The 26,047-nt window shown below is 37.7% G+C and overlaps 1 protein-coding gene and 1 long non-coding RNA gene across 5 annotated transcripts in view; one reads left to right on the top strand and one right to left on the bottom strand.

The window, feature by feature from the left end:
• The window catches only part of TMEM144 (transmembrane protein 144), a 45,869-nt gene that overhangs the window by 1,895 nt on the left and 17,927 nt on the right, over positions 1-26,047 (top strand). The window contains exons 1-5 of one of the 4 annotated variants that reach the window (XM_029939642.1): positions 10,262-10,386; positions 13,662-13,832; positions 16,189-16,311; positions 18,269-18,368; positions 20,159-20,239. In XM_029939642.1, the coding sequence (XP_029795502.1) occupies positions 13,724-13,832; positions 16,189-16,311; positions 18,269-18,368; positions 20,159-20,239 (413 nt within the window). In that variant the 5' untranslated portion in view covers positions 10,262-10,386; positions 13,662-13,723. Of the gene's footprint in view, positions 1-10,261; positions 10,531-13,661; positions 13,833-16,188; positions 16,312-18,268; positions 18,369-20,158; positions 20,240-26,047 lie in introns of those variants that run through there. The other 3 variants (XM_029939637.1, XM_029939653.1, XM_029939647.1) reach the window with 3 other exon arrangements.
• Positions 10,225-26,047, bottom strand: part of LOC115291909 — a 46,151-nt gene continuing 30,328 nt past the window's right edge. The window contains exons 3-4 of the long non-coding RNA XR_003908725.1: positions 19,544-19,704; positions 10,225-10,599 (exon numbers count right to left, since the gene is read on the bottom strand). This is a non-coding gene — a long non-coding RNA (uncharacterized LOC115291909). The remainder of the gene's footprint in view (positions 10,600-19,543; positions 19,705-26,047) is intronic.

Below are 26,047 nucleotides of genomic sequence, written 5' to 3'. Positions count from 1 at the left end.
GCTGTAAAATATTTAGCATGAAAAATATGGTCTGGATAAAGATAGGAATATTTATTTCAACATTCAATCAACAATACTCAGTGTCATAGCATATTTTACCTAATATTACCTACCTACATATTTTATCTAATAATTTCAAATTATTTTTAGAAAGTTTGTTTGCTTTCATTATATAGTAAAACTCTTCTTGAAAATTATTCATGTTAAATTGATTCCATCTTTTCCAAAGAACCCAGGAAGAGCTCTTTTAAACATTAAAGTACATGATTATGGGTGTAGCTGGGTGGCTCAGTTGGTTAAGCATCCAACTTCAGCTCAGGTCATGCTCTCACAGTTTGTGGTTTCAAGCCCGACGTTGGGCTCTGTGTTGACAGCTCAGAACCTGCAGACTGCTTTGGATTCTGTGTCTTCTTTCCCTCTGCCCCTCCTCTGCGCTCTCTCCCTCTCTTTCTCTTTCTCTCTCTCTCGCAAAAATAAACATTCGAAACATTTTCTAAGTACATAATTACATTATCTGATAAATCATCAGGTTTTTTCTGCCTTCACACAATTTGTAATTTCTCATTATATAGAGAGATCCTTAAAATGGGGAGCAAAAGTGCATACCTGTAAGATATAAGCCTCCAAGAAAGATCCTTAGCAACCAGGGTAAGGAGAGAAAATAACAGATTTTTTAAAGCTCTTACGTCCATATATACCCCAAAAGGTCATAAAATGATAAACATGAGTTTAAAGATTATACATGGGAAACATTGGTTTTGATTCTATAGGAAAGAATAAAATAGTATTTGACAGTAAAAGTCTCACTTTATGAATATGTCTCATATTTAGTGAATGGTTGTAAAATATAAACAAACAGTGTGTGTGTGTATCACTGTATTTTAAATTTGATGTAGTTGGTATGCTTCACCTGACTGAGAAAAGAGTATAACTCAAAATAATATTTTCATAGATTTTATTTTTTGGAACAGTTTTAGATTACAGAAAAAAATAGGCAGATAAGACAGAGTATCTATACACGGCCTCTCTCTCCTCTCAGATTTCCCCTATATTAACACGTTCATTAGTGTGTATTATTGCATTTAATGATGTGTCGCATCTTTACAATTGATGGGCCAATATTGATATATCACTCTGAACTAAAGCCCAGAGCTTATATTAGGGCTTAGGATGCACAGTTCTACGGATTCTGACAAGTGTTGAATGTCATATGCCCACCATTAGAGTGTCATACAGAATAGTGTCGTTGCCCTTACAACCCTGTGCTTCACATACTCATCCGCCCCTCCTCACCTTGAACTTTTTGCAAATGCAGGCCTTTTTACTGTCTCCATAGTCTTGCTTTTCCCAGAATGTCATAGAGATGGAATCATATAGTATGAAGCTTTTTTCACCTAGCAGTACACATTTAAAATTCATCCATGTCTTTTTGTAATTTGATAGTTCTTTTCTTTTTAGTCTTAGATAATATTCCACTGTACGATGTACTATGGTTTGTCTATCCATTCACTTGCTAAGAGACATCTTGGATGCTTTTAGTTTTTAGCAATTATGGATAAAGCTGCTATAAACATTTATGTAGACATAAGTTTTGATTCCTTTGGGTAAACACCTAGAAGCATGATGGCTAGATAATATGGTTAAGACTATGTTTAGTCCTGTAAGAAACTGCTAAAGTCTCTTCCAAAAGAAGAGCATTTACACCAACCATGAATGAGGGTTCTAGTTGCTCCACAGCCTTACTGTCAGTTCATATTGTCAGATTTCTGGATTTTAGCTCTTCTAGTAGATGTACAATGGTTTTAAACTGCAATTTAATTTGAAATTGTTGTTTTAATTTCCAATTGGCTAATGATATATTTCTTTGAGCATCTCTTCAGATGATTATTTGCCATTTTTATATCTTCTTTAGCAAGGTTTGTTTGGATTGTTAGTCTGCTTTTCAACTTGTTGAGTTTTAACTTAAATATTTTTAAATGGAAGTTGTTTATTAGATATATGTTTTGCAAATATGTTCTCCTGTATGAGGGCTGTCTTTTCACTTTTTAATAATGTCTCACAGAGTGGAAGTTCTTTTCATTGTAATAAATTCAATTCATCAATTATGTATTTCATTGGTTGTGGGTTTTTTTTTATTTTTTTAATGTTTTATTTATTTTTGATACAGAGAGAGACAGAGCAGAGCATGAGAGAGGGAGGGGCAGAGAGAGAAGAAGATACAGAACCGGAAGCAGGCTCCAGGCTCTGAGCTGTCAGCACAGAGCTTGACACGGGGCTCGAACCCAGGAACGTGAGATCTGACCTGAGCCGAAGTCAGAGGCTTAACCGACTGCGCCACCCAGGCGCCCCTCATTGATTGTGGTTTTAAGATTGTTTACAAAAGCTCATCACCGAATGCAAGTTCACCTAGATTTTGTATGTTGTCTTTTATAAGCTTTTAAGTGTTGGGAGCAATCTGAACTCACCAGTTGAGTGAAAATTCCTGGTGAGGGTACGGCAAGCTTGCACAGTCTCTTGCCCCCAGACAGCTACCAAAATCTACTCTCTTGTAACTTTCATTTCTGCTTGGGCACCAAACCTTAGAATACTTTGCTGATTAGTGTCAGGAGCAGCCTGTCCCCCTGCCCTGTCCCTGAGGCATGATTGCACCTGGTCAGGGGAAAGATGAGTAAACTAGATACACCCTACTGCAACTAAGGCAAGCAACATGTAATTTTCCTGCTAGCTAAGCAATTAATGGATAACTTACTGCTTTCTAGGCCTGAATGTAGTTGCAAAAGTCACTATTGTGATAAAATGTATCAATCATCTTTGGGACTGTGAGAGCAGGCATTACATCTCCTGGGAATCCTGTTTCTCTGGGAAACATTCTTTTAGAGCTATGAACAGCCTAATGATCCTTCCTAATAAAAAACTGACCTTTACTAAACAATGCTGTTTGCCTCTTGGTTAAAGGTCACTTCCTGAGGGCTATTCCTGAAGTTGTGTAAAAAAAAAAAAAAAAACCTGCCCTTCACATATAATAGCATCAGTGACTGTAGCTGTTTTTTTTTTTTCAAAATTTTGAATATTTTTATTTATTTTTGAGAGAGAGAGACAGTGCGAGCAGGGGAGGGTCAAAGAGAGAGAGGGAGACACAGAATCGGAAGACAAGCTCCAGGCTCTGAGCTAGCTGTCAGCGCAGAGCCTGATTCAGGGCTCAAACCGACAAACTGTGAGATCATGACCAGAGCCAAAGTTGGACACTCAACCGACTGAGCCACCCAGGTGCCCCAGTAGCTAAGTTTTTTTTTTATGACAATCATTACTACTAAAATTGTAACTTCTGCAGAATCCATGGCCTGGAAAATTGTAAAAATTATGAGAAATCATTTACTGATTTTTCTGCTCCTTGCATTTATTTCACCACAAATAAAGCTAGAGAATCAGACAGAGCAGAGATGGCTGCCTGGTGATCAGAAAGAAATTCGAGGCTCTCTTATTCTCTCTGGCCGAAACCATCCATCCTTCAGGAAACCCTGGACCTGCTGGAGCTAGACTCCAGCATTTAAGTTTTGTGCTTTACATTTAGGTGTATGGTACATATTAAGTTGTGGGAAGTATAAGGTCTGCATCTAGCATTGTTTTGCATGTGGATATCCAATACCTTCAGCACCATTTGTTGAAAACTCTATACTTTCTCCACTGAATTGCCTTTGCTCCTATGCCAAGGAACAAATGATTATATATGTTTGAATCTATTTCTGGGCTCTTTATTCTATTCCACTGATCCATGTGTCTATTGCTTCACCAATACCACATTGCCTTCATTGTAGTACTGGATAATAAGCCTTGAAGTTGGGTAGTGTCATTTTTCCAACTTTGTTCTTCTTCTGTACTGTGTTAGTTAGCCTGGGTATTTTGAGTCTCCATATAAACTCTAGAATCAGTTTGTCAACATTCACAAAATAACTTGCTAGGATTTTGATTGGGATTGCACTGAATCAAGATCCACTTGGGAAGAAGTGACATCTTAACATTACTAAGTCTACTGGTGACCAAGATATCTCTCCATTTATTTAGTTCTTTGATTTTGTTCACCAGAATTTTGTTCTAGTTTCTTGCCATTAAATATGTTTGCTGCAGGGTTTTTGTAGATGTTCTTTATCAAGTTGAGGAAGTTCCTTCTCTATTCCTAGTTTGCTGAGTATTTTTATTATAAATGGGTATTGGATTTTGTCAAATGTTTTTGCTGTATCTATTGGTAGGATCCTGTGACTTTCTTGTTAAACTGTTGATACGATAGATTACAGAAACTGATTTTTGATTGTTCAACCAGTTTTACATAGCTGGGATAAATCCCAATTAGTCATGGCATATAACTCTTTTTATACTTTGTTGGCTTGTATTTGCTAATATTTTGTTGAAGATTTTTGCATCTATGTTCATGAGAGATTTGGGTCGGTAATTTTCTTTTCTTGTAATTTCCTTATCTGACTTTGGTATAAAGACAATGCTGGTCTCAGAATGGAAGTGTTTCTGTTGCTGTTTTCTGGAAAACATTGTAGATAATTAGTATAAGTTCTTCTTTAAATGTTTGATTCACCAGTGAACTTTTCTAGGCCTGATGCTTTCTGTTTACAAGGCTACTAATTATTGATACAATTTCCTTAATAGATACAGGCTTATTCAGATTATCTATTCTCCTTGAGGGCGTTTTGGCAGATGTGTCTTTCAAGGAATTAACCTGTTTCATCTATGTTATCAAATATGTGGGCATAAAGTTGTTCATAATGTTCCTTATCTTTTAACATCCAGAAGATCAGTAGTGATGGCACCTTTTCCACTTCTAGTAACAGTAATTTGTGTCTTCTTTTTCTTTTTTTAATTGGCCTGGCTAAAGGTTTCTTAATTTTACTGATCTTTTCAAATAACCAAGCTTTTTATTTCATTTTATTTTCTTTATTGATTTCTGGTTTTCAATTTTATTGATCTATACTCTAGCCTTTTTTTTCTTTTCCTTTCTTTGGATTTAATTTGTTTTTCTGTTTCCAGTTTTCTATTGTATACACATAGATTATTAATTTCAAAACTTTCTTCTCTAATATATGAATTCTATCCCTCTAAGCACTGATTTGACTGCATCTGATGAATTTCATAAATAATATTTTCATTTTCATTTAGTCTGAAGTATATTTTATTGTGAGAGCTCTTCTTTGATTCATGACTTATTTAGATGTGTTTTTACACTCCAATATTTTGGAATCGTCCAGCTATCTTTCCATTATTTATTTCTAGTGCAACTTCATTGTGGTCTGAAAGCATATTTTCTATGATATTTATTTTTTAAATTTGTTAAGATATATTAAATATCCCAGAATGTAGTGTCTCTTAGTCCATGCTCTATGTGAGCTTCAGGAGAATGTGTAGTCTACTGTGGTTGGATGAAATATTATATAACTGTCAGTTAGATACAGAGGATGATACTGCTATTCAGTTCAACTATATCTTTATTGATTTTTTTTTTTTTTTGCCTGTTTGGTCTGTCAATTACTACAGAGGAGTGTTGAAGACTCCAACTATAACAGAGAATTTGTGTCAATTTCTTCTTGTAATTTTAACTGGTTTTGACTCATATATTCTGATATTCTGCTGTGATGTGCATAGATAAGAATGTCATGTCTTCTTGGAGAGCTAACCCCTTTATCATTATGTTATGCCTCTTTTTGTCCCTGATATTTCCTTGTTCTGAAGTATTCTTTGTCTGAAATTAAAATAGCTATCCCAGCTTCATTTTGATTAGTGTTAGCATGGTGTATCTTTCTCCCCGTTTAATCTGTGTCTTTGTAATTGAAGTGGCTTTCCTATAAACACATGTAGTTGGGTTCTGTGTTTATTTGCTCTACCTTTTAATTGCTCTATTCAGACTATTCACATTTAAAGTGATTATTTATACAGTGGGAATAATACCTACCATACGCTATTTTCTATTTGTTGGTCTGTTCTTTGTTTCCTTTGTCTTTTTCCCTTTTTCATTCTAATTTCTTTCAAATAAGCATTTTGTATGATTTCACTTTCTCTTCTCTCTTAGCATATCAGCTATACTTCTTACCAGTTTCTTAGGAATCGCCTTAGAGTTTGCAGTATACATTTACAACGTATACGCTATAGCAATAAGGTGTAACCACCTAATACACTGTTGATTTTGTTGTTTTGCCGTTATCTATTCGCTCCATTGAGAATGAAATTAAAAGGTCTTATTTTGCCTTCATTTTATTTTTTTCTAATGTCCTTCCTTTATCTGAATCCAAGTTTCTGAACTATATCCTTTTCCTTCTCTATGAAAAACTTCTTGGAACATTTCTTCCAAGATTGATTTACTGATTAAAAAACAAAAATATTCATTCAGTTTTGTCTCAGAAAGTCCTTATTTCCTTTTCACTTTTATAAAAACAATTACCCTTGATACAGACATCTAAGTATGTGGACTTTTCTTTTAATATAAAATATTTCACTAAGCTCTCTTCTTGCTTGCATGGTTTCTAAAGAAAAGCCTGATAAAATTCTTATTTTTGATCCTCTATAGATAAGGTATGTATTTTTTCCTGTGGCTCTTTTCAATATTTTTTCTTTGCCTGATTTTTTGCAGCTTGCGTATGATGTGCCTACATGCAGATCTTTTCTGCTTTTATTCTATTTGATGTTTGAGCTTCTTGGATCTGTGAATTGGTATCATCTATCATTAATTTTGAAAAATTTTCAGCCATTATTACTTCAAATATTTCTCTTTTTCTTTCTGTTATTCTCATTAGCTATATTTCATACATTTTCATAATTTGCCCACAGATTTTGGATATTCTGTGGATATTCTGTTGTGTTTTATTTTAATTCTGTGTTCTCTTCACATTTAAGTTTGCAAACTTCCTATTGATATATCTCCAAGCTCCCTGACTTTCTCAGCTGTTAAAAAAAAAAAGCATTCTTTGTTTCAGCTGAAGTGTTTCTGCTTTTTTGGCATTTTTTTTTTATTTGTAAAGTTTTCATCTCTCATATCACACATCTTTTCTTGTATGTTAACTTCTTTCAATTGAGCTCTTAGTATATTTATAATAGGTATTTTAAATCTGAAGTCTGAAAATTCCAAAATGTCTACCGTATCTGAGTCTGGTTCTGAGGACTGCTTTATCTCTTTAGACTGTTTTTTCTTGCCTTTTAGTATTTTTTGCAATTGCTTTTTTACAAGCCAGATATAATGTATCAAATAATAGACACTGTTGTAAACAGGTCTTTAGTGTGAGATTTTCTTTTTACCTAACCAGGAGTTAGGCTGAGTTTAAAATTTGCTACTGCTGTAGGTGTCATAGGTTTCAATTCCCCTTAACGTACTCCCTTCTCTTCTTTTGTCTTTGCGTTTTCTTAGAAACTCCTTTTTCTCATTTTTTAAAATGTGTATTTATTTTTGAGATGGGGGGGAGAGGGAGGTGCAGAGAGCGAGGGAGACACAAAATCTGAAGCAGGCTCCAGGCTCTGAGCTGTCAGCACAGAGCCGGTCTCAGGGCTCAAACCCAGGAACCGCAAGATCATGACCTGAGACAAAGTTGGACGCCCAACCAACTGAGCCACCCAGGCACCCCAGAAACTCCTTCTTAAACAGTGTCTGTGTTATCACACACTGTAATCTTATGTGCTTCTTAATTTTAATGAGCCAGAATCCCTGATCCCCTTTTTCCCTTCCCCTGATGATAGATAGGGAGGCTAAAAGGGGCTCAAATCACCCTATTGCTCTTCTTCCAAGTCAGGTAAAGTTCTGATAAAGAAGTTTGCCTAAAAGGCTAGTTTCTATTTCAGAGAGCAAAAGGCTCTGGGCGTGCTTCATAATGGTTACTTTTTCCCTCCCCTTGCCAGAATCAAGAAGGAATTTTTCTCTGATCAGCACTGTGAGAATCTGGCAGGACTCCCGAAGGTAAACTCGTTAAGTGTGGGTGCTCCCCTGACACTGTGGAAGAGCCCTCACCCTCTCCTGGCTCTGTGGCTTGTAAGCTGCAATTCTCTGCATACACCTCCCTCCACAGTTTTCAGGGAGGTGATTTACCTTGTGATCTCAGTGACCTGGTAGATCTAAGAAGACTTGATTTTCAGTGTATTCGGCCTTCTCCTTGTCCTGATGATGCAAGTGCCAACACCCAAGATCTTCAAATGCCATGGCAGAAAACAGAGGTCTTAATAATAATTTTATCCATTTTATCTTTTAACCACATAAAAGGGTGCGATACACTCTCATTGTGTCAATAACAATATATACAAGGAAACAGGTTTAAAGAGATTACATGACTTTTCCAGAGATAAATGGCTAGAGGATGAGGCTAACTTGGATCTCTTAGTACCTCCCAAGCTCTTCCAACACAGACCTTTATGTTTAGACATTAGTGCATACCTCAAAAAAAAATTTGAATTTAAATAGAGGATCGTCCACGTTTGGGTTGGATCTGTGGCATCATGTGAAAAGCACCGGACCTGGGACATCCTATAATAAATGTCCTCAAGCCTGACTCAGCCCCCAACTCACTTAAAGATTTTACAGAATTCTCAACAACGTGAGTTTCAGTTTCTCAATGCGAATCCGAGGCAAGAATAAAGCGCATGATCATTGAGGTCTCTTGTAATCATGAAGTGAAACAATTCTAGGTTGGATTTCGGCCCTATGTTCTGTGGGGAAGAGCGTTTGTCAGGAAAGGGGAACTTCCTTCCTCAAAATTTTTCGAACTGCCAAATTAATCCCTTCCCTTAGGTAAGAAGCCTCAGCTTTCTTAATTCTTTAAGTGACGTGATGCTTTTCCTTCACACTGCTTCTTACACTACCATTTATAAATGTGAGTAATGTTTAGGGCAGAGTTTCCTTCCAAGATACCTCCTCTCTGGGCAGTCCTAACGCCTTTTCCCTCTTGTAACTCTGCAATCATCTGAGTTATCTCAATTAAATGTCACTTCCTCCCAGAGGACTTCCTTGATCTCTTAGACTGGGACAGAACCCAGTACTTCTCCTTTCCCTTTGCTGAACTTATTTGTTCATATCTGTGTCCCTTACTGTTCTGAAATCTATATAAAGGAAAGACTTTCTCTAGGTCACTGCTCAACCCCCAGGGCTTTTGAGTCCAGAACAGTCCTGTCCAGCAGAACTTTCTGCAATGATAGAAATGTTCTACTACCTGCACATGTGGCTACTGAGCACTTAAGTGTCCAATACAGGGGCTCAGGTCATGATCTCGAGGTCAGTGGTTTTTGAGCCCTGCATCGGGCTCTGTGCTGTCAGCCCAGAGCCTGGAGCCTGCTTCGGATTCTGTGTCTCCCTTTCCCTGATTCTCCCCAACTTGTGCTCTGTCTCTCTCTTAAAAAATAAAATAAAACATTAAAATTTAAAAAAAAAAGAAGTGTCCAATACAAAAAAAATACTGATTTTTTAATTCTAATTTAAATTCAAATAGCCATATACAGTTAATGGCTACATATCAGACAGTGGAGGACTAGAGTTATCTTTCTCAAACTCTAAATTGAGATGTCAGGAATCTGTATTTTAACTCATTCTCCAGGTAATTGTTCCCAGAAATAAAATTTGACAACTATTGATCTAAAATATGATTCTCGAGGCTGGCTTCACAACAGAATCACCTGAAGGAGAAACTAATCCTTAAGCCACATACCCAGAGATTCTATTTCAGCTGGTCTGCTATGGGGTCCAGGTATTAGTATTTTAAAAAACTAAACAAACAGAAAAAACCTCCTCAGTGATTGTAATGCGCAATCAAGTTTAAGAGATGTAGACCTTACATCCTTACATGGTACTCACTACCTACTAGATAAACGTGCAGGTAAGTGGTATGGGTGCATTTATGAAGAATTGCTGTTAACAAGTGATAGCTTGTGATGTCACAAGAGGTGTTCACGACATTAGCGGTTCAGATGAATTTCTTGATTGTGATAACAAACTCAGTTTTCACAAAGCGTTTTTCGATTGTGTGAAATTCCTTGGCCTTTTGTTTCATCCATGAACGATACAGATCCTACCAAGCTCTGTGACATTTAAAGGGTGACAGGCAAAGAGCTCCCTGAACAATCACCTCCTAAAATACACAAAAGCCTTTGTAGTTTGCTGGCTGATTGACAGATGGTCTGAGGACTCCTTCTCAGAGCCACGTGAGTCACAAGACCTTGCACTGCGGCGCTGGAGGAAAGTGTTTCCCAACCTGCTGTCTGGGTCTCTTTTATTAGAGCGCTTCCTCCCCCACCCGTCGGTCTGTCTGTAATCTTCCCCGCAGGAAGGAATGGCTGGCCAGGCAGTCAGGTCGAACCGAGGCCACAGACCTGTGGGTCACAGGTGCTAGACCCCTCCCTTCTCCCGCCCAGTCACAGGTAATTGTCCAAGCAGGAAGCAAAGGCTGGCCACGCTGGCCCAGCAGCAGAGAGAACCGGCGGGTGCAGGCTCGGCAGCCGCGCGGTGGAGGCTTCGGTGGGTGGGTTCTGTGCTCGAGGAGTTTCCGCGCCAGCCCGAGCGCAGTGAGTACACGCAGTCAAAGGAAACCCTGGAGCTTTGCAGAGGAGGGTCTCCTGGTTTTTCAGAATGCGCTGATGATTTAAAAGAAAAAAAATCAGAGCTCTGAATATGTACTTTCAGACATTGCGAATGTAAGCCGGAGGCCGGCAGAGCCTGCCAGGAGTTGAGGAAATTAACATGAAACTAAAACTGAAATCTTAGTTGAAGCATTATTGATCAGAACGTGCCCAACACTAACAATAGAAGTTTAAATGGATAGGAGAAACGAAGAGAAACCAAAGTACAAACGAATGAATGCAGTTTAATAAAAAAAAAATCAGAGGACACTTGAAAAATAAACATTTAAAAACTACTTTTGTTTAAAACTGGTCTGAGATTTGTTAACTCCACACTCAACATGTCTGCATTAAAAAGAATTGGGAATAATGTGCTAAACGTGATATCGCTTTGCTTTTTCACATGAATTTCATTGATTTAGATAAAGATAGTGCATATTGTCAATCTTCCTTGAAATTAGATCACTTGTTGGGGTGCCTGAGTGGCTCAGTCGGTTAAGCGTCTGACTTCTGCTCAGGTCATGATCTCATGGGTGGTGGGTTCAAGTCCCACATCTGGCTCTGTGCTGATAGCGCAGAGCCTGGAGCCTGCTTTGGATTCTGTGTCTCCTCTCTCTGACCCTGCCCTCTCACGCTCTGTCTCACTCTATCTCTCAAAAAATAAATAAATGTAAAAAATAAAAATAAAAAATTCTTAAAAAAAAAGAAATTAGATCACTTGCTTTCTGAAACATACCAGAGCTGTATGCAAGAAATTTCACTTATCAGCAAGTAATAACTTTAAATTAACATTGATAATGTTTATTCAGCAGTCAAAATGCAGTTCATGCACTCTGATTAGCACTTAAAATTATTTCTTCAATTGGAGTTAAATCCAAGAGGTTAGGGCTGTTCATAGTCTTTCATAAAGCCATCTTTTCATTGAAATAATTTGCCACTTTTGAAAGGTAGACATCTTCTTATCAGTGTGCTTGTAAAGGTTTTGTTTTGCTTTGCTTGTTTCCATTCAAGTGGAAAAAAAACTAATTTCTTAGCTAACACCAAATTATGTCTTTTCAGTCCACTGATATCCAGTTCCTCTGACCTATTACTTATCTTACTAGCAATCTGATATCTTAGTAGCATCCACCTGTTTGACTCTTGAGCAGTAGCCTGTGGAAGCCATTGCAGAGCTAACTTTCTTTGCACTTCACAGTAAGACTATTATCTTTATTGAAGTAGTGTTACTATGTCAGTGTTTCTGTAGGTCTCAACGTCTCTTCCTCAACGACATCCTCACAGAAGATGTTGTCTTACTAGCATTTGTTTGGATTTGTTTTTAAAAAGCACATACAATTTCAAACAAATGTTTTTCCTACTAAGATTTATCAAGAAATCTTGGTTATCCCTGTTTTCAGTTAAATTATCCAGAATGATGCCAAAGACTATATGTTGTAGATATTTTTTTATTTAATATTCTCTGCAAGAATACATAAGGAACAAGAGATGGAAAAATGAAATGCCTTTAAAGTAAATATTGTCATTATAAAGTAAAATAACAAGGAAAGTTGATTTCAAATATACTTTAGTCAATAAATATCTACAAGAAGTCATCACAACATTAAGTTTGGAGGAGATGAAAGACTGAATTATCTTAAATTCTATTCCTGAGGGCTTAAAGAGGTGATGTGAACCAAAAGGTCAATGTGCAAAATATGATTTCAAAATGGTATTGTGGAGAGACTGATTACCTCCTGTGATAAAATGACCCTTTTGTGTTATTTTTTTCTTTTGTAACCTCTACAACTAAAAGGGTGAATTATCTACAATAGCCTTTTCCAAATGTTTTGAAAAATGTCTGATTCTTGGCTATTTGTGGCTTTGGTCCTTTTCATCACAGGCAACCAGAACTTTTTAATAAGCTTAGCAGTGCAGCCCAAGAGAACTTTCTGCAATGGTGGAAATGTTCTAAAATCTGCATTGCCCAGAGTGGTAACTACGGCTATATGTGGCCATCAAACACTAGATATTTAGTTAGTTTGGCTAAGAAACTGAATGTTTTTTACTTACTTTTAATGGAAATTTAGTTATCTACATGTGGCTAGCAGCTACCATATTGCACAGATAGCTGACTAGCTGCTTCACAGAGTCCTTGCTGACCAGGTGAAGCTACTTTGCATCACACCACTGTTGATCTTATACTGTAGGGGATCTGAAAAGATCTAAACCTTGAAGAGACTTAAGAAATTCTTGAAGAGATCTTTACGGGATTCTTCTATCTGTTCATTTTTTTAAAGTCATAAAGATACAAAGTTTCATGAACTACTTAAATACGGACCATGGGGCACTACTGATATGAAAAATGTCTTTGCCTCGAGGTGATCCTGCGTATGTAGCACCAACACAACCTAAATGTGTCCTTAAGCTGCTATTTGCTTTTGAGGCATTGGTAGTTCTGAAAGTCTTCACATGTGCTCTGTCACTTGATTGTCACACAACTAATTGAAGTAAACTGAGTCCTGGCCCACAAATGCTTTCATTATACTAGTCACCCTACACGAGAGAATTTTTTTTTATAATATAATAAAAATTGTCTTCAGATCTTGGAAGAAGTAAGATTTTTAAGCTCTCAAGACAAAGTTTTTCTTTTGGGTTTTGTTTTTGAGAGAGAGAGAGAGAGAGAGAGAGAGAGAGAAAGAGAGAGAGAACATGAACAGGAAGGGGCAGAGGGAGAGAGAGAGCATCTTAAGCAGGCTCCATGCCCATTGCAGAGCCCGACTCGGGGCTCAAGCTCACAACCGTGAGATCATGACCTGATCTGACATAAAGATTCAGATGCTTAACCTACCGAGAGCCACTCAGGTGCCCCCAAAAGTATTTTTTAATTGTAGATTAGTGATCAGAAAGGATTTGTTGGTAAAAATAAACAAAGCAACAGATAAAATGGAGCATGAACATCATATGTAATTTCATGTCCTAAATTTTTACCTGCAGGAAAGAATCTTAGCATACTTTGGAAAGGTTCAATAAATATCACGTAGAAGTCACAATTTGTTCACAGATTCACAACTTCTTGTTTTATTTTTATTTTATTTCAGAAGCTCTTGGGAAGCATATCAAGTCTAAAGTGAACAGCTCACTCTCCGGCAGCACTGGAACCATGAGCAATAATGGAACAGACTTAACCACTGGTTTTGTCTCCTCTTCTGTGGCCGTCCTTTTGTTTGGCTCAAACTTTGTGCCACTTAAAAAATATGAGACTGGTGATGGTAATTATTTTTCCTTCATTCACTAACTTTATATTATTTTTAAATGTGAAGTTCTCTTTTTTTGATGTTTTTTTTAATGATGGCTACCAATTTTCTTGTGCCTGGTGCCAGATGAATAGAGCTTAAGATACATCATTTGATAATGTTCATGTCAGTTTATCTGATATTTAGTTAGTATAGGGTAATCTTAAGATTGTGTGTCATGGTAAAACTAAGAGGGAGACCATCGGGAAGACGTTTTAGCCATATCTCTTACGTTTACATAAGAAGGAAGTTAGTCATTTTTACTAATATACACTTGTTTTGAAAACACAAATTTCAAACAAGCTTTGTTTGAGCACAGTTTGAGCACAAAATGAATTTTGTGCTTAGATATGATTTTCAGTCTGCTACAACACTAGGTGAACACAGAAAACTCCCCCCAGATGAATAAAGATGCCTTGCTACTTAATTAAGGCACAAAATATGCTTGTGCATGCACCCCTCAACATCCTGAAGCTGCGTCAGCACCACACCCATTCACATCTGGCGTTAAGACACCCCCACCCACCAACCTCACAGAACCTCACAAGCTGCCACACTTCCAATGCCCACTTCTAAGCAAACTTCAAGTCTTTTTCAAGTTAATGTGCCATATTTATTATAATACTTGTGAATTTCTTGACCACTTAGCCAATGTAAAACTGTACTGCCATTTTTATTAGGTTCTAGTCTTTTTTTTTCATTTGTGTTGATGAAATTTTTGAGTGTTGCTCCCTTTCTCCCCATAAAAACTCTCAAGTTTTTATTATGTAATTTTGCATTGTGCAGTGTTTTTAGACAAAGCACACTACAGTTAACTTGACTGTAATGTGAACTTCAGGGAAAGAGAAGCAAGAGGGGTTTTTTTTTCCTTTTTTAAAAATCGACTTACCTTTATTATTTTTTAAATATTTATTTACTTATTTTTGAGAGTGAGACAGCGAAAGCCAGGGAGTAGCAGAGAGAGAGAGGGAGACAGAATCTGAAGCAGCCTCCGGGCCCTAAGCTGTCAGTGCAGAGCCCTACGAGGGGTTGGAACCCATCAACCGAAACATGAGGTCATGACCTGAGCCAAAGTTGGAGGCTTAACGGACTGAGCCACCCACGCACCCCATATTTGCCAGAGGCCCCATATTGTAGCCAGGAGAAAGAACTGGGGGTGTTACACTGAACAGCTGGGGGGAAGCAGTTGTGTTTTCCCCTCAGTTCCTTATGCCTTGCTACTTAATTAAACAATAGAATCACAAATCTTTTTCTTCCAGAGCCTTTCTTCTCTTTTTCTTTGGAGTTAGGATGGAAATGGAAACTGTTAAAAGAAGAACAAAATGTATATGAAGGGGTAGAGGAACTGGCTTTTAGGTGTCTCTCAACAACTGTGTGATCCTGGGCAAGGCTCACAGCTCTTTTGTTCTCAATGAAATGAAGAACTTGTAAAATTAAGTTCCCTTTCGTCTCTGTGATCTTCCTTTTTTGTCTTAGAGGTTAACAGCCATTTTTTTTCTCTCCCCCAACATGAAATTGAATGGCACTAGGCAAAAGTCTTCCCCAGTTAGAGTCAGAAGAGCTACACTGAGTTATAAAGGCTCTAGCCTTTCTTCCGGTATAGACTTTTCCTTTAACCTCTTAATCCCTTAACCCTTGATGGTTATAGAATCGTCAGGTACAGATATACCTCATGTCACCATGTCATCTTCCAGTAACTGGCAAAGGGCAATCCAAAGCCCAGAAAGAGAATTCCCTGACCCAGAATGCTAATTCTCAAGTTTGTAATGTCTGGTTTATCACAAGCATTCAACTCTAACTGTAGGAGATCTATGGGTGGCCATAAATGGCTTTATTTTTATCCCAAGGGTGACGTAAATGATCTCCAAATGTTTAAATTACTGATATGCTATTCTGCTATTCTTAACGCTGTGTTTGGGTGAGAGGTGGCAGTAGGTGCAGCATCTAATAAAGATATAGAGACTTGGTCTGGTCTTGCCAGTACTCTCTGGGAGAAAATTCTTAATTTGTCTAAGAAATCAAACAAGCAAACATCAAGCAGGAATGCACTGTATTAGGTAAGCTTCACAGTCAACAGCCTCGGTTTAAATTCAAGGTCTACAAGCCATAAGCTCTTTAGACACGTTGTTTCATCTCACATTCATTTTCTCCATCTTCAAACTAGGGTTAACTATGATGCTTAGTAGTTGCAAAAATTAAATGTGAGAAGTACCTACATACAGGCATTCAATAAGTTGTGCCTATTCCTATAGTAAGATCTCTTTGATATTCCTAAGCATTGAATTTATTCAAATCGGTTTGGACGACGAAAACCAATTTCTTTCATTTCCAGGAATGTTTCTCCAGTGGGTACTTTGTGCTGCTGTATGGTTGGTTGCCCTGGTGGTCAATCTGATATTACATTGCCCTAAATTTTGGCCTTTTGCAATGGTTGGTGGCTGTATTTGGGCAACAGGTAATGTATGATATAATTTATTCTTTAATCCTTTAATACTGATCAAAATGACTCTGATTCATAATAAAAGGAAATATCAGCAACAGCAATTCTGAGTAATCCTTAGTCATAGATACTAGAAATTCATTTTGTTTCTTTCATTTAGATGCTCCATAAATATTTAAGGTGCATTTCTTTTCTCCTATTAATGATTTCTTTCTTAGTTCCTGGTAGAGAATTACAGCAAAAACATTTCACATGTTCTCCATCTATTCAAGCATAACTCATATACTAGTTTCAGGGCTCCAACCATTTTTCCCTATGTTTACCAGAAAATATTTTTAGATAGTAGTGTCTAAGACTACAATTAGCAGTCTAGACTACTAATAGTCTTTAAGACTTGTCCTTAAATGTAGGCATACAGACACACATTAGCATTTCTAAAGCACTGGCAAAAAAATAATAAAAGCAAAAATCTTCCCTCTGTTGCTTTCTGAATACTTGAAACTATATGGCTAGAATGTAGACCTTTGCTTGGACAGTCAGCACGGTTTTCCTTCTATTAATATAAATACATCCCAGGAGATTTCTATTCTATTCAGCAAAAAGAATTCGCAGTAACAAGGCTCTTCAGGGGTTAATTTGATTAAAAGCAAATAAGTTTTAGAACGGCAAGAGTGTACGGGGACCCACTTATTTTGAGTCTCTGCAGAATTAAATGATTTAGTGAAGTTCATGCATTGGAGGACAAAAGAGTTCATTTTTACATTTCCATTAGTGTGATCGTGTTTATCACGTTTAATGGAGAGAGGGGAACAGAGAAAGCATCCATTATCCTGCCGATCTTTACCACAGCTATAGTACTTATAATCACCCAGCAGATTCCTTTGGGATTCAGTGGGGAGGGCTGTAATTTGAGAAATGCTGCAGATGTGGACAAAATAGGTCATAGTAATTGAATGGATATGGAGTATAGAGGAAAGGGAGCAGTGAGTGATGATGTAGGGGTTTTATTTTAGGTGATGATGAGGGTGGTGGTACCATTGACATGAGTGAAGAAAACAGAGAGAGGTACGTGTCTGAAAAGAAAAAGGATACTTCAGCTTGGGACCTTTGGAGACTGAAGTTCCTGACGTTCCCACAGTGGGGGACTTCTGGTTGGAGGCCTCTGATAGTGGTTGGGAGCATAGCACTAAAACTCTGGAGAAAGTCCAGGCTAGAACAATACCACTGGGACCATGTGTCTCTAATTGACAGTTGAAATCCTGAAATTAGATCAAGTACCCAAAGAAGAATTTAGCAAAAGAAGAATGTGTTCAGGGGGAAATGTTTAGGGGGCTTCTAAATCCAGAAAGTATGCCAAGAGAGAGCAACCAGTGAAAGAGCTAAAGAGAGACAGGAGGGAATCAGGAAATGAAGGCATCTGGAAGCTACCAGAGGAAACCTTTTAAGAGAAGATTGCAGGACTGAAGCCAGACTGCTGAAAGGTTAAGAATTGTAAAAAAGCAATCATGCATTTGGCCTTGAGTGACCTTCCAGAGCACAAAGCAATGAATGCAGGATTCCAAAGGCAAGTCAGTGAGCATGGAAGAGCAAAGTCTGGGGCCATATTGGGGCAGAAACTTCTACCAGTGGTTGGCCCTGGTTCAAGTCTAAGAAGAGAGTCATTACTAATTTTATCGTTGACACCTTCTGCAAAAAGTTATAGAATAGAGACCTATTAAGGATAAAAAGCATTGGTGCAACTAGACAAAGTATTTTTCTTTGTAAGATTTCGTCTTATGTCTCTTTCTTTTAGCAATCATAAATGTGAGTTCACTGCCAAAAATGTAGTTATTTTATTTCAAAAATGAAGAATCGTACTTTGCTAAATTTGTCATCTCCTAAGCTCCAGTAGAAGTTAAGAACTGATTCAATTTATAAATGTATTTTTTCTATTAGAAGTAACATATTGTCTTTCTGTATGTTAAATCTGCAGGGAACATTGCTGTTGTCCCAATTATCAAAACCATTGGTTTAGGCCTTGGAATATTAATCTGGGGATCTTTTAATTCCTTAACTGGCTGGGCAAGTTCAAGGTAACACAAAACAATTTCAACTCAGATTCTCTACATTCAGGTAAGGCAAGTCCTAGGGATTGGGCCCGCTGAGAGGAATAGCATGGTTCTTACCTTCACAGATAATCCAGCTGGTAAGACATACACATGAAATATTTTACCTCTGATTATTATTTGCTTAATGTCTGGTCTGGATATTTGGTTAAGATACAGTAAAGAATTATCTCCTTGGAACAGAAGAAGGAAGAGAGGAAGGGAACTGGTGTTTATTTTCCCTTTTTATTGTGTGACAATTTGCTGGACATGTTATATGCATCATTCTCATCTCATTTTCACAAATATGAGGTAAACACTACCTTATTACAGACCTACAAGACAAAGAGGTTGAATGACTTGCTGAATATCACAGAACTAATAAGATAGGCTTCAAATTCAGGTCTCCTAGTTCTAAAGCACATCTTCTTTCTAGAGGCTGGGCCAGGGTCACCAAACCAGCCATTTTTATAAATAAAGTTTTATGGGAACACAGCCAAACCCATCCATTCACATTTTGTCTATGGCTGCTTTTACACTACAGTGATAGAGTTGAGTAGACAGTCTGGCTCACAAGAGACAATTTGGATCACAAAGCCTAAAATATTTCCTCTCTGAACCTTTAACGAAAAGTGTGCCAACCCCAGCTTTTGAGAGGTCCAACAGGGTCACCATAAGCCACATATGTCCATTTATATTTAAGGTTAAATTAATTAAAATTTGATAAAATTAAACATTCAGTTTCACAGCCACACTGTCCATATACCATGTGCTCAATAGCCATATGTGGCTAGAAATTACCCTGGTATGTAGTGCACTGGTATAAGTGCCCCATCATCACAGAAAGTTCTATTTGCGCTGCCTTTGTTAAGCATTAAAATTAGCATTTAAGTTGAGTTTGGGAAGAAAAGTAGAAGGGAGGATGTCAGGGTGCCTGGGTGGCTCAGTTGGTTAAGCATCCCTCTTGGTTCTGACTCAGTTCAAACTCTCATGGTTTGTGAGTTCGAGCCCCACATTGGGCTCTGTGCTGTTAGTGCAGAGCCTGCTTGGGATTCTCTCTCTCCCCCTCTCTCTCTGCCCCTCCTGTTCTCCCTCTTTCTTTCTCAAAATAAATAAATATACTTATAAAAAAAAAAAAAAAGAAGGGAAGCTGTCACCCTTACCTTACTTTTTGAGCTTCTCTTCCTTCTCAAAGCATTATGACAACCTCGGTGATAACAACAAACTGATCTCCGACCTTACAGATGCTATTTTCTTTTGCATTTTCTTGTTGCCTCTTTCACTCTTGACCTGAATGGTTCACAGTGACTGTTGGTAATCGTTGCTATAAAGTCAAGGCACAAAAAAAAAAAAAAAAAAAAAATTAAGGTGATGCCAAAAAGGAGTGATCTTTAACCAAGCAGTTACTTAAAGTCTATTTCAGTAAATCCTGTACAGAATTGCAGCCAATGAGTTAGCATTCAATTAGCCACTTAATCATTTGTCTTCCTTCTTCCTTAGTCTTAATACGAAAGGGACACTTACTTTTACGTATACTAACTCATTTAATCTTCATAAGAAAGAAGGTGTATATGTCATAATCATACTGACCATATAGGTACCACATTTTAAACACGGGGCCCTGAGCACATAAGGTAGTTAAGTTATTCAAGTCACAGTTAGTAAGAGAGGGATTTAGGATTTGAATCCAGAAATCTGACCCTGAGCCCATGTTCTTAAACACTATGATGAACATATTTTCAAAAATACCTCCTGTGATGTAACTTTTTCGATTCCAGGTTTGGCTGGTTTGGAATGGATGCAGAAGAAGTATCAAAACCGGTGCTAAATTACATTGGAGCTGGATTATCGGTAGTAAGGTACACAGTCCTTTCTAATCAACCGTTCTTCCAAACATCTAGAATATCTTTCAGAGATCCCAATGTGTTTACATATTTTTAACCTGCATTTCATAAAAGCGACGTGATTTGTCCTCAGATTATCTACATCCACAGATTTGACCTTCAAGGACTAAAAGGGCCAGGTCTGGGGTCATAGGCCCAACTTTGGTTCCCAAAAGCTCTGAGACCCCAGGAAAATCAGGTAGCTACGCCAAAGCTCATTTTCATTATCTGTGAATTTTAAGAAAAAATCATAGTACACAGCTCATGAATTAGACCCAAATGGCACAGTATTTTGCAAACTAAAAATAATATAAATAAATTATGCTGGTTCGCTGATGCCCTCGGACGAACCATTGATTCTCTCCTCTCACCATTACTTACTCCTCGCCACCAAGTTCCCACATCCCTGCCGCCTAATCTCTTCTTAACACAGTTAGGTAACTACTCTCTCATGTATGAAAACACATATTCATTTAAGTATGTATTTTCAGATGTATCTGTATCCAGTGGCATGCACTATATGAATGAGGATGAAAAGGACTTTAAATCTCTATATGGCAGTGGTCGATCAATAAAACTCTAACAGGAATTAGGTCACCTTAGATTCAGTCCCCTTTCCTTTCTCGGCTCCATTTATATTCCCTGTCAGTGCTCCACATAATGGATGGCACTGCCTGGAAAGATTTGAGTACTTTTTTATTCTTCAGGGAAAGAACACTGTATTTCTCTTCCTCTTGCAATGATGGCTTTTCCCCAGCCGCATTCAGAACAATCTCTTTGTCATTGAAATGTTGCCTAAAAGAGTGGTTCCAGGCCAATTGGAGAAGAAATAACATAGATTATTCTAACATAGCAGATTCCTGACATTTTTGGTTAGAGGCAATTTTATGTATTTTGTACAATTCATACGGCATACTAGCTTTGAATAGGTCTCTCAAAAACAACTTCTTTACACCCCAACTTGTAATTTTAGCGTACCTTGGGTTTGACTTAATGGTAAATTAAGGCCAATTTACTCAGTCCACCTGACACTGTTTCTCTCCATATTTCTTCTTTCTTTACAAAGTGTACATTCTCTAAAATTGCAAATTATTCATGTTCTACCGCTTCTACCTATATGTCCTTGGGCAAATCTCTTAATTTCTCCGAGACTTGGTGTTTTCATCTGGAGTTAAAGTGGGGATAATAATTGTGCCAGCTTTGCCAGATATTTTGAAGATGAAATGAGTAGAAATATGTTACGTGCTTCGTACATTGCTAGGCATATGGCTAATACTCTCTAAATTGGGTAACTTTTAGTGTAAGAATCATTACTTTTATTAATAACTAGTTCATGTTCAATCCTGTTTCCCCTTTGGACATGTGTTGTTTAACTCTGTGGTAAACTAGTCAGTGCACCTGGGGAATCACGCAGCTTGGTAGAAAGCTTGATGTGTGGCACAGAAATGTAATGATCTCTTCTTGCAAAGCATTCTGGCTCCCTATGTTTCTTCACCAAGCAAGCCTTCTGGAAACTTTCATTATTTTAACCCAGTTAAATCAGTTTGTTCAAAGGGCATCCACTGAATAAGCCTGGAGTTTCATGGCCAGTATAAGGAAATTTGGAATGTGGTCACATTTGTTTGGGATATTGCTTTTCTTTTTAAAATTGAAACCATTGCTCCTATCATCTATACAGTCTAGTTTTTAAAGGATTGATTAGAATATTTCTAGTCTTACATTTTTCCTATGTATAAGGTAAGTATCAATCCAGCTCTGCAACCAACCACTCTAGGTATTTTAAACAGCCGAGGAATTCACACAGGGAATTTTTACAAAATTGTGATAAGGCCCAGTGAAGCAAAAGGAGGAAGGGGCTCTGCCCAACGCCCTGGGGCTAACCCTCCAACCAATACGGTTACCTCTGCCCCCATTTACAATCATCAAAACAAAATGGCTTCCCCCAACCTTTAAGCCTGTCTGTATGCCTCCCATTGACAAACTTAGCTGCTAATACAGTTTGGGAAGATATACTTTTCAGCCTTCCAGTCTCCATCGCTCAGGAGAGAATATATAAGGGTGGGTGATGGGATTCGAGCTGAAACTAAGAAACAATGTTTTCTTAAACTTTAATGAAGATCCAGAAGTCAAGAGTTCATAAAAAAGCAGAATTCCTTTCCAATTTAAAAATGCTTTGGATTATCCTTGAGTCTGCTCCCCAGTTTTTTCTCACTTAACTTGCTTATCTTTGAGAGTTATGTTGTGAGGAAATCCAGTCTTTGTTTCTAGCCATTACTCTCTTCAGCACCACAGCCCATTAACTACAGACCAAGCTGTACATCTCTCTCTCTACACAGATACCTCCAGGCACCTCCTATCCGATCTGAAGTGAGATAAAGTCCGGAAGAGGACCCTGTTGGGCCAGGCACATGGTCAGCATGCCACAAACACTAGACTTTTAGTTCTTTTCTCTCTGCCTTCAGGATTTCACAGTCAGAATTACTTTTCTTTTTCTACCCTTCCCTGCAAACTGGTTTCTCTTCTGTGTTTCCCCTCTTATAGAATGTTATTGGCCATAGTTATTCAAATTCAAAGCCTTAGTCATCTTGAGTTTTTATTTCCTTTCATACCCCCTCCTATATCTAATCCTGAAGAATTTTTTTCTTCATATTTTACAGGCTCTTCCTCTCTTTTCCGCCAATTCCCTACTATATATCCATCTGTATATGAGTATAAAAACCTCTCACATATACTTTCCCTAGTTCTATTTTTTCCAATTGCCAAATTAACGTGCTTGTATCTGCTATGAAATCAGTCATCATTCTTCTAGTTAAAAACCTTGGAAGACTCCACTGGATTCAGAATAAATCTGTCTCCTTAATCTGGCATGTCCTCCACAGTTATAGATTCAACCCTTCTTCCCAGATCAGCCTCCTGCCTGTGTTGTCAATTCACTGAGTCAGTATTCTTTATCACAGCATACTACAGACATTCCCCTCAGCCCAAAGACCCTTTCCTCATCCTCCTTGGCCACCCTTACATATCAGTGGAGATTTTCCATCTTATTTGTTGTTTCCTTGATTTCTTCTTAATTAGAATGAGTTGTTCCTAACATTTTGTATTTCTTCTAGAATGGGCATTTTCAGAGTCTCTTTTATATTATTCATACAATTCCTTTATCCTTAAACTATGAGATCCTGAAGGGCAACGTCTGTTATTTTCTTTGTATAACAGCTCTCCCACCATCACTACTAGACTTTGCTACAGTGTTTGATACTTAATAACTGCTCAATAAGGGCTTATTGAATTCTGTTGTCAGTGGAAACACGTTAACCCCAGCTCTACTAATAGTAAGATATATAGGGTCACAAATCTAGGGGAACTGGAAAGGTTGAAAATTTAGAGAAGCACCCCTGGGTAAAACATATTGATTTTTTTCCCATGCTTTTGACAATAATCATAGACTTTATCATGAAACTTTGTGTCTGACACACTGTACCAAGTTCTATAAGTCTGTGGCCCAAAAGACCTTGTGATCTATTTGGTTTTATGTACATATACATAAGATAAATGCCATTATCTTGTCTTAATTTAGTGCCCTGTATCCCCTCTTGATCTAATTGACCTGACTTATCTTGTGTGACAAACATTACTCACACAAGCTAAGAACCACTGCTTGCTTAGTCCTGATTTTTTTCTCATGCTGAAAATCCCCTTCGCCTGTTATTTACTAACATGTTTTGAGATTTTACCATGTTCCAAAAAGCACACTGAGAATTTTATAAATTCTTTTCTATAAAGTGTTAAGTGGGTACATCCTCATTTCCTTAAATGAAAAAAACTTAGGGTCAGAGAGGCTGAGTGATTTGTAGGAGGGTCATACAGTTGTTTGAAGAAACACTCAAAGACTTTCATTGGTACCGTTCAAGTATTTCTAATGTACCATCTTGTATTGTGATTAGGAAGACACACTGGTTGACACAAAGTAGAGGGTTTTCACTGTAAGTTTGTGAGGGAAATGCAGTTGAAATGTCTAACAACAGCTTTGCAAATTAACAAGTATGTAAGCACATGTTTAAGACATACACATGTAATTAGGTTATATGCATTCATTTCTACTGAATGTTAATTCCTTTGATAAATTTGAAGGAGATTTTACCTTCCATTGAATTAGAAAACTTGTAGAGAAAAAGGTTTAGAAAGACTTGTGATAAATGGTCTGGATTATATGATGACTATCCTTAGTGTTGTGGGAATTCAGAGAAGATTCTGAGCCTGGAGGGGGAGGGGTCTTCTCACATTCAGCACTTCAGTTCCTCTTTAGTTTGGGTAAGAAAAGGGGAGTTCGTGGTGTGTCCAGCTAAGGAAGAAACACAAGCAGGAGCAGGCGGTTGGAGAGGGTGACGGAGAAGCTGAAGCAGGGACTGGTCCAGGATGAAAGTCCATGTGAAGAACTATGTCGAGTAGGTTGTGAGGAACATAATGCAGAGAGTAACAAAATTCAAAAAGGAAAGTTAAATTTGCTATAGAGGGGAATATGGAACCATTCAAGTTTTTAAAGCATGTAAGAGACTAACCTAAGGAAACTAAGAAATTTTAATTTGTATTAAAAAAATAATACATTATATACAGTATTCAGCACTTAGCTACCTATGATATTTCAGTGTCATATATACTATGAAAACTTACCTTGCCTTAACTTTTGAACCATGCAAATGTATTTTTAAAAGGAATGCCAAGGGGCACCTGGGTGGCTCAGTCGGTTAAGCATCCGACTTCAGCTCAGGTCATGATCTCACGGTCCGTGAGCTCAGGTGCCCTGTCAGACTCTGTGTCAACAGCTCAGAGCCTGGAGCTGCTTCAGATTCTGTGTCTCCCCCTCTCTTAGTCCCTCTTCTGCTCTCACGCTGTCTCTCTCTCAAAACAAATAAATAAATAAATACCATAAAAAAACACATAAAAAATTTTTAAAGAATGCCAAAAGTATACCACAGCTGTTAGTTTCCTTAAGTTAATTCAGTGTTTCAACACCTTTTTAACCTACTTGCATGGCTGAAAAGTCAATGTTAAGTGAAAGCTTTGTTACAAAGATACTTGACATGAGTAAACAATGCATTATGAAAGAACGTTAAAGGGGAAGAGATTATCAGGCTTATGTGTGTGTGCTTTATCTCTTAAAATATACACTGGAGATATTTCCATATCAGAGCACAGAAGGCATCCTCCTTTCTTCTTTTACAGCCGTGTAGCATTCCACTGTGTGACCATGAAGGCTGCTCACCTGTGTGTGGGTGTACTGTGTTCTAGGGCCCCAGCGTCTCCTCCGTGGAGGTTGCACAGGTCTGCCCTCACATCAGTGGTACCTGTCTTCTATAGTTCGTCCACCTGAGGATGCTGTTAATAGGGTTTTGTCAGTATAATAGGTGAAAAAGAGTCATTCAAGGTGGTTTTCATGTGTAATTTTTTACCATGTGATTCCAGAGTTAAGAATTAAAAGAAAGATACAGCTATAGGCTGAAACAATAAAATCAAGGGAAAAATCTGATTTAAGGGGAAATCTTATAAGTTAAGCCTCTAACTTGTTGCAATTAAGGGTGAGATATGTCAGAGCGAATGGCCATCCTAGAGAAATGACAGGGCCACTGAAGAGGCACTTTGGAAGTAATCATATCATCAGGACTAGATTTAAGCTGTTTTCTCATAAAATTCAGGCAGCTTGATATGGACCAGGCTTAAAGTTTATTTTTGTTACTGTGCTTTCATTTTTTGTTCATCAAAAGTGAAATACCACTTTTCCATCACTAA

Source organism: Suricata suricatta, chromosome 1, assembly GCF_006229205.1.
Source record: "Suricata suricatta isolate VVHF042 chromosome 1, meerkat_22Aug2017_6uvM2_HiC, whole genome shotgun sequence".
NCBI lineage: Eukaryota > Metazoa > Chordata > Mammalia > Carnivora > Herpestidae > Suricata > Suricata suricatta.
This window is presented reverse-complemented; position numbering and strand designations above follow the sequence as displayed.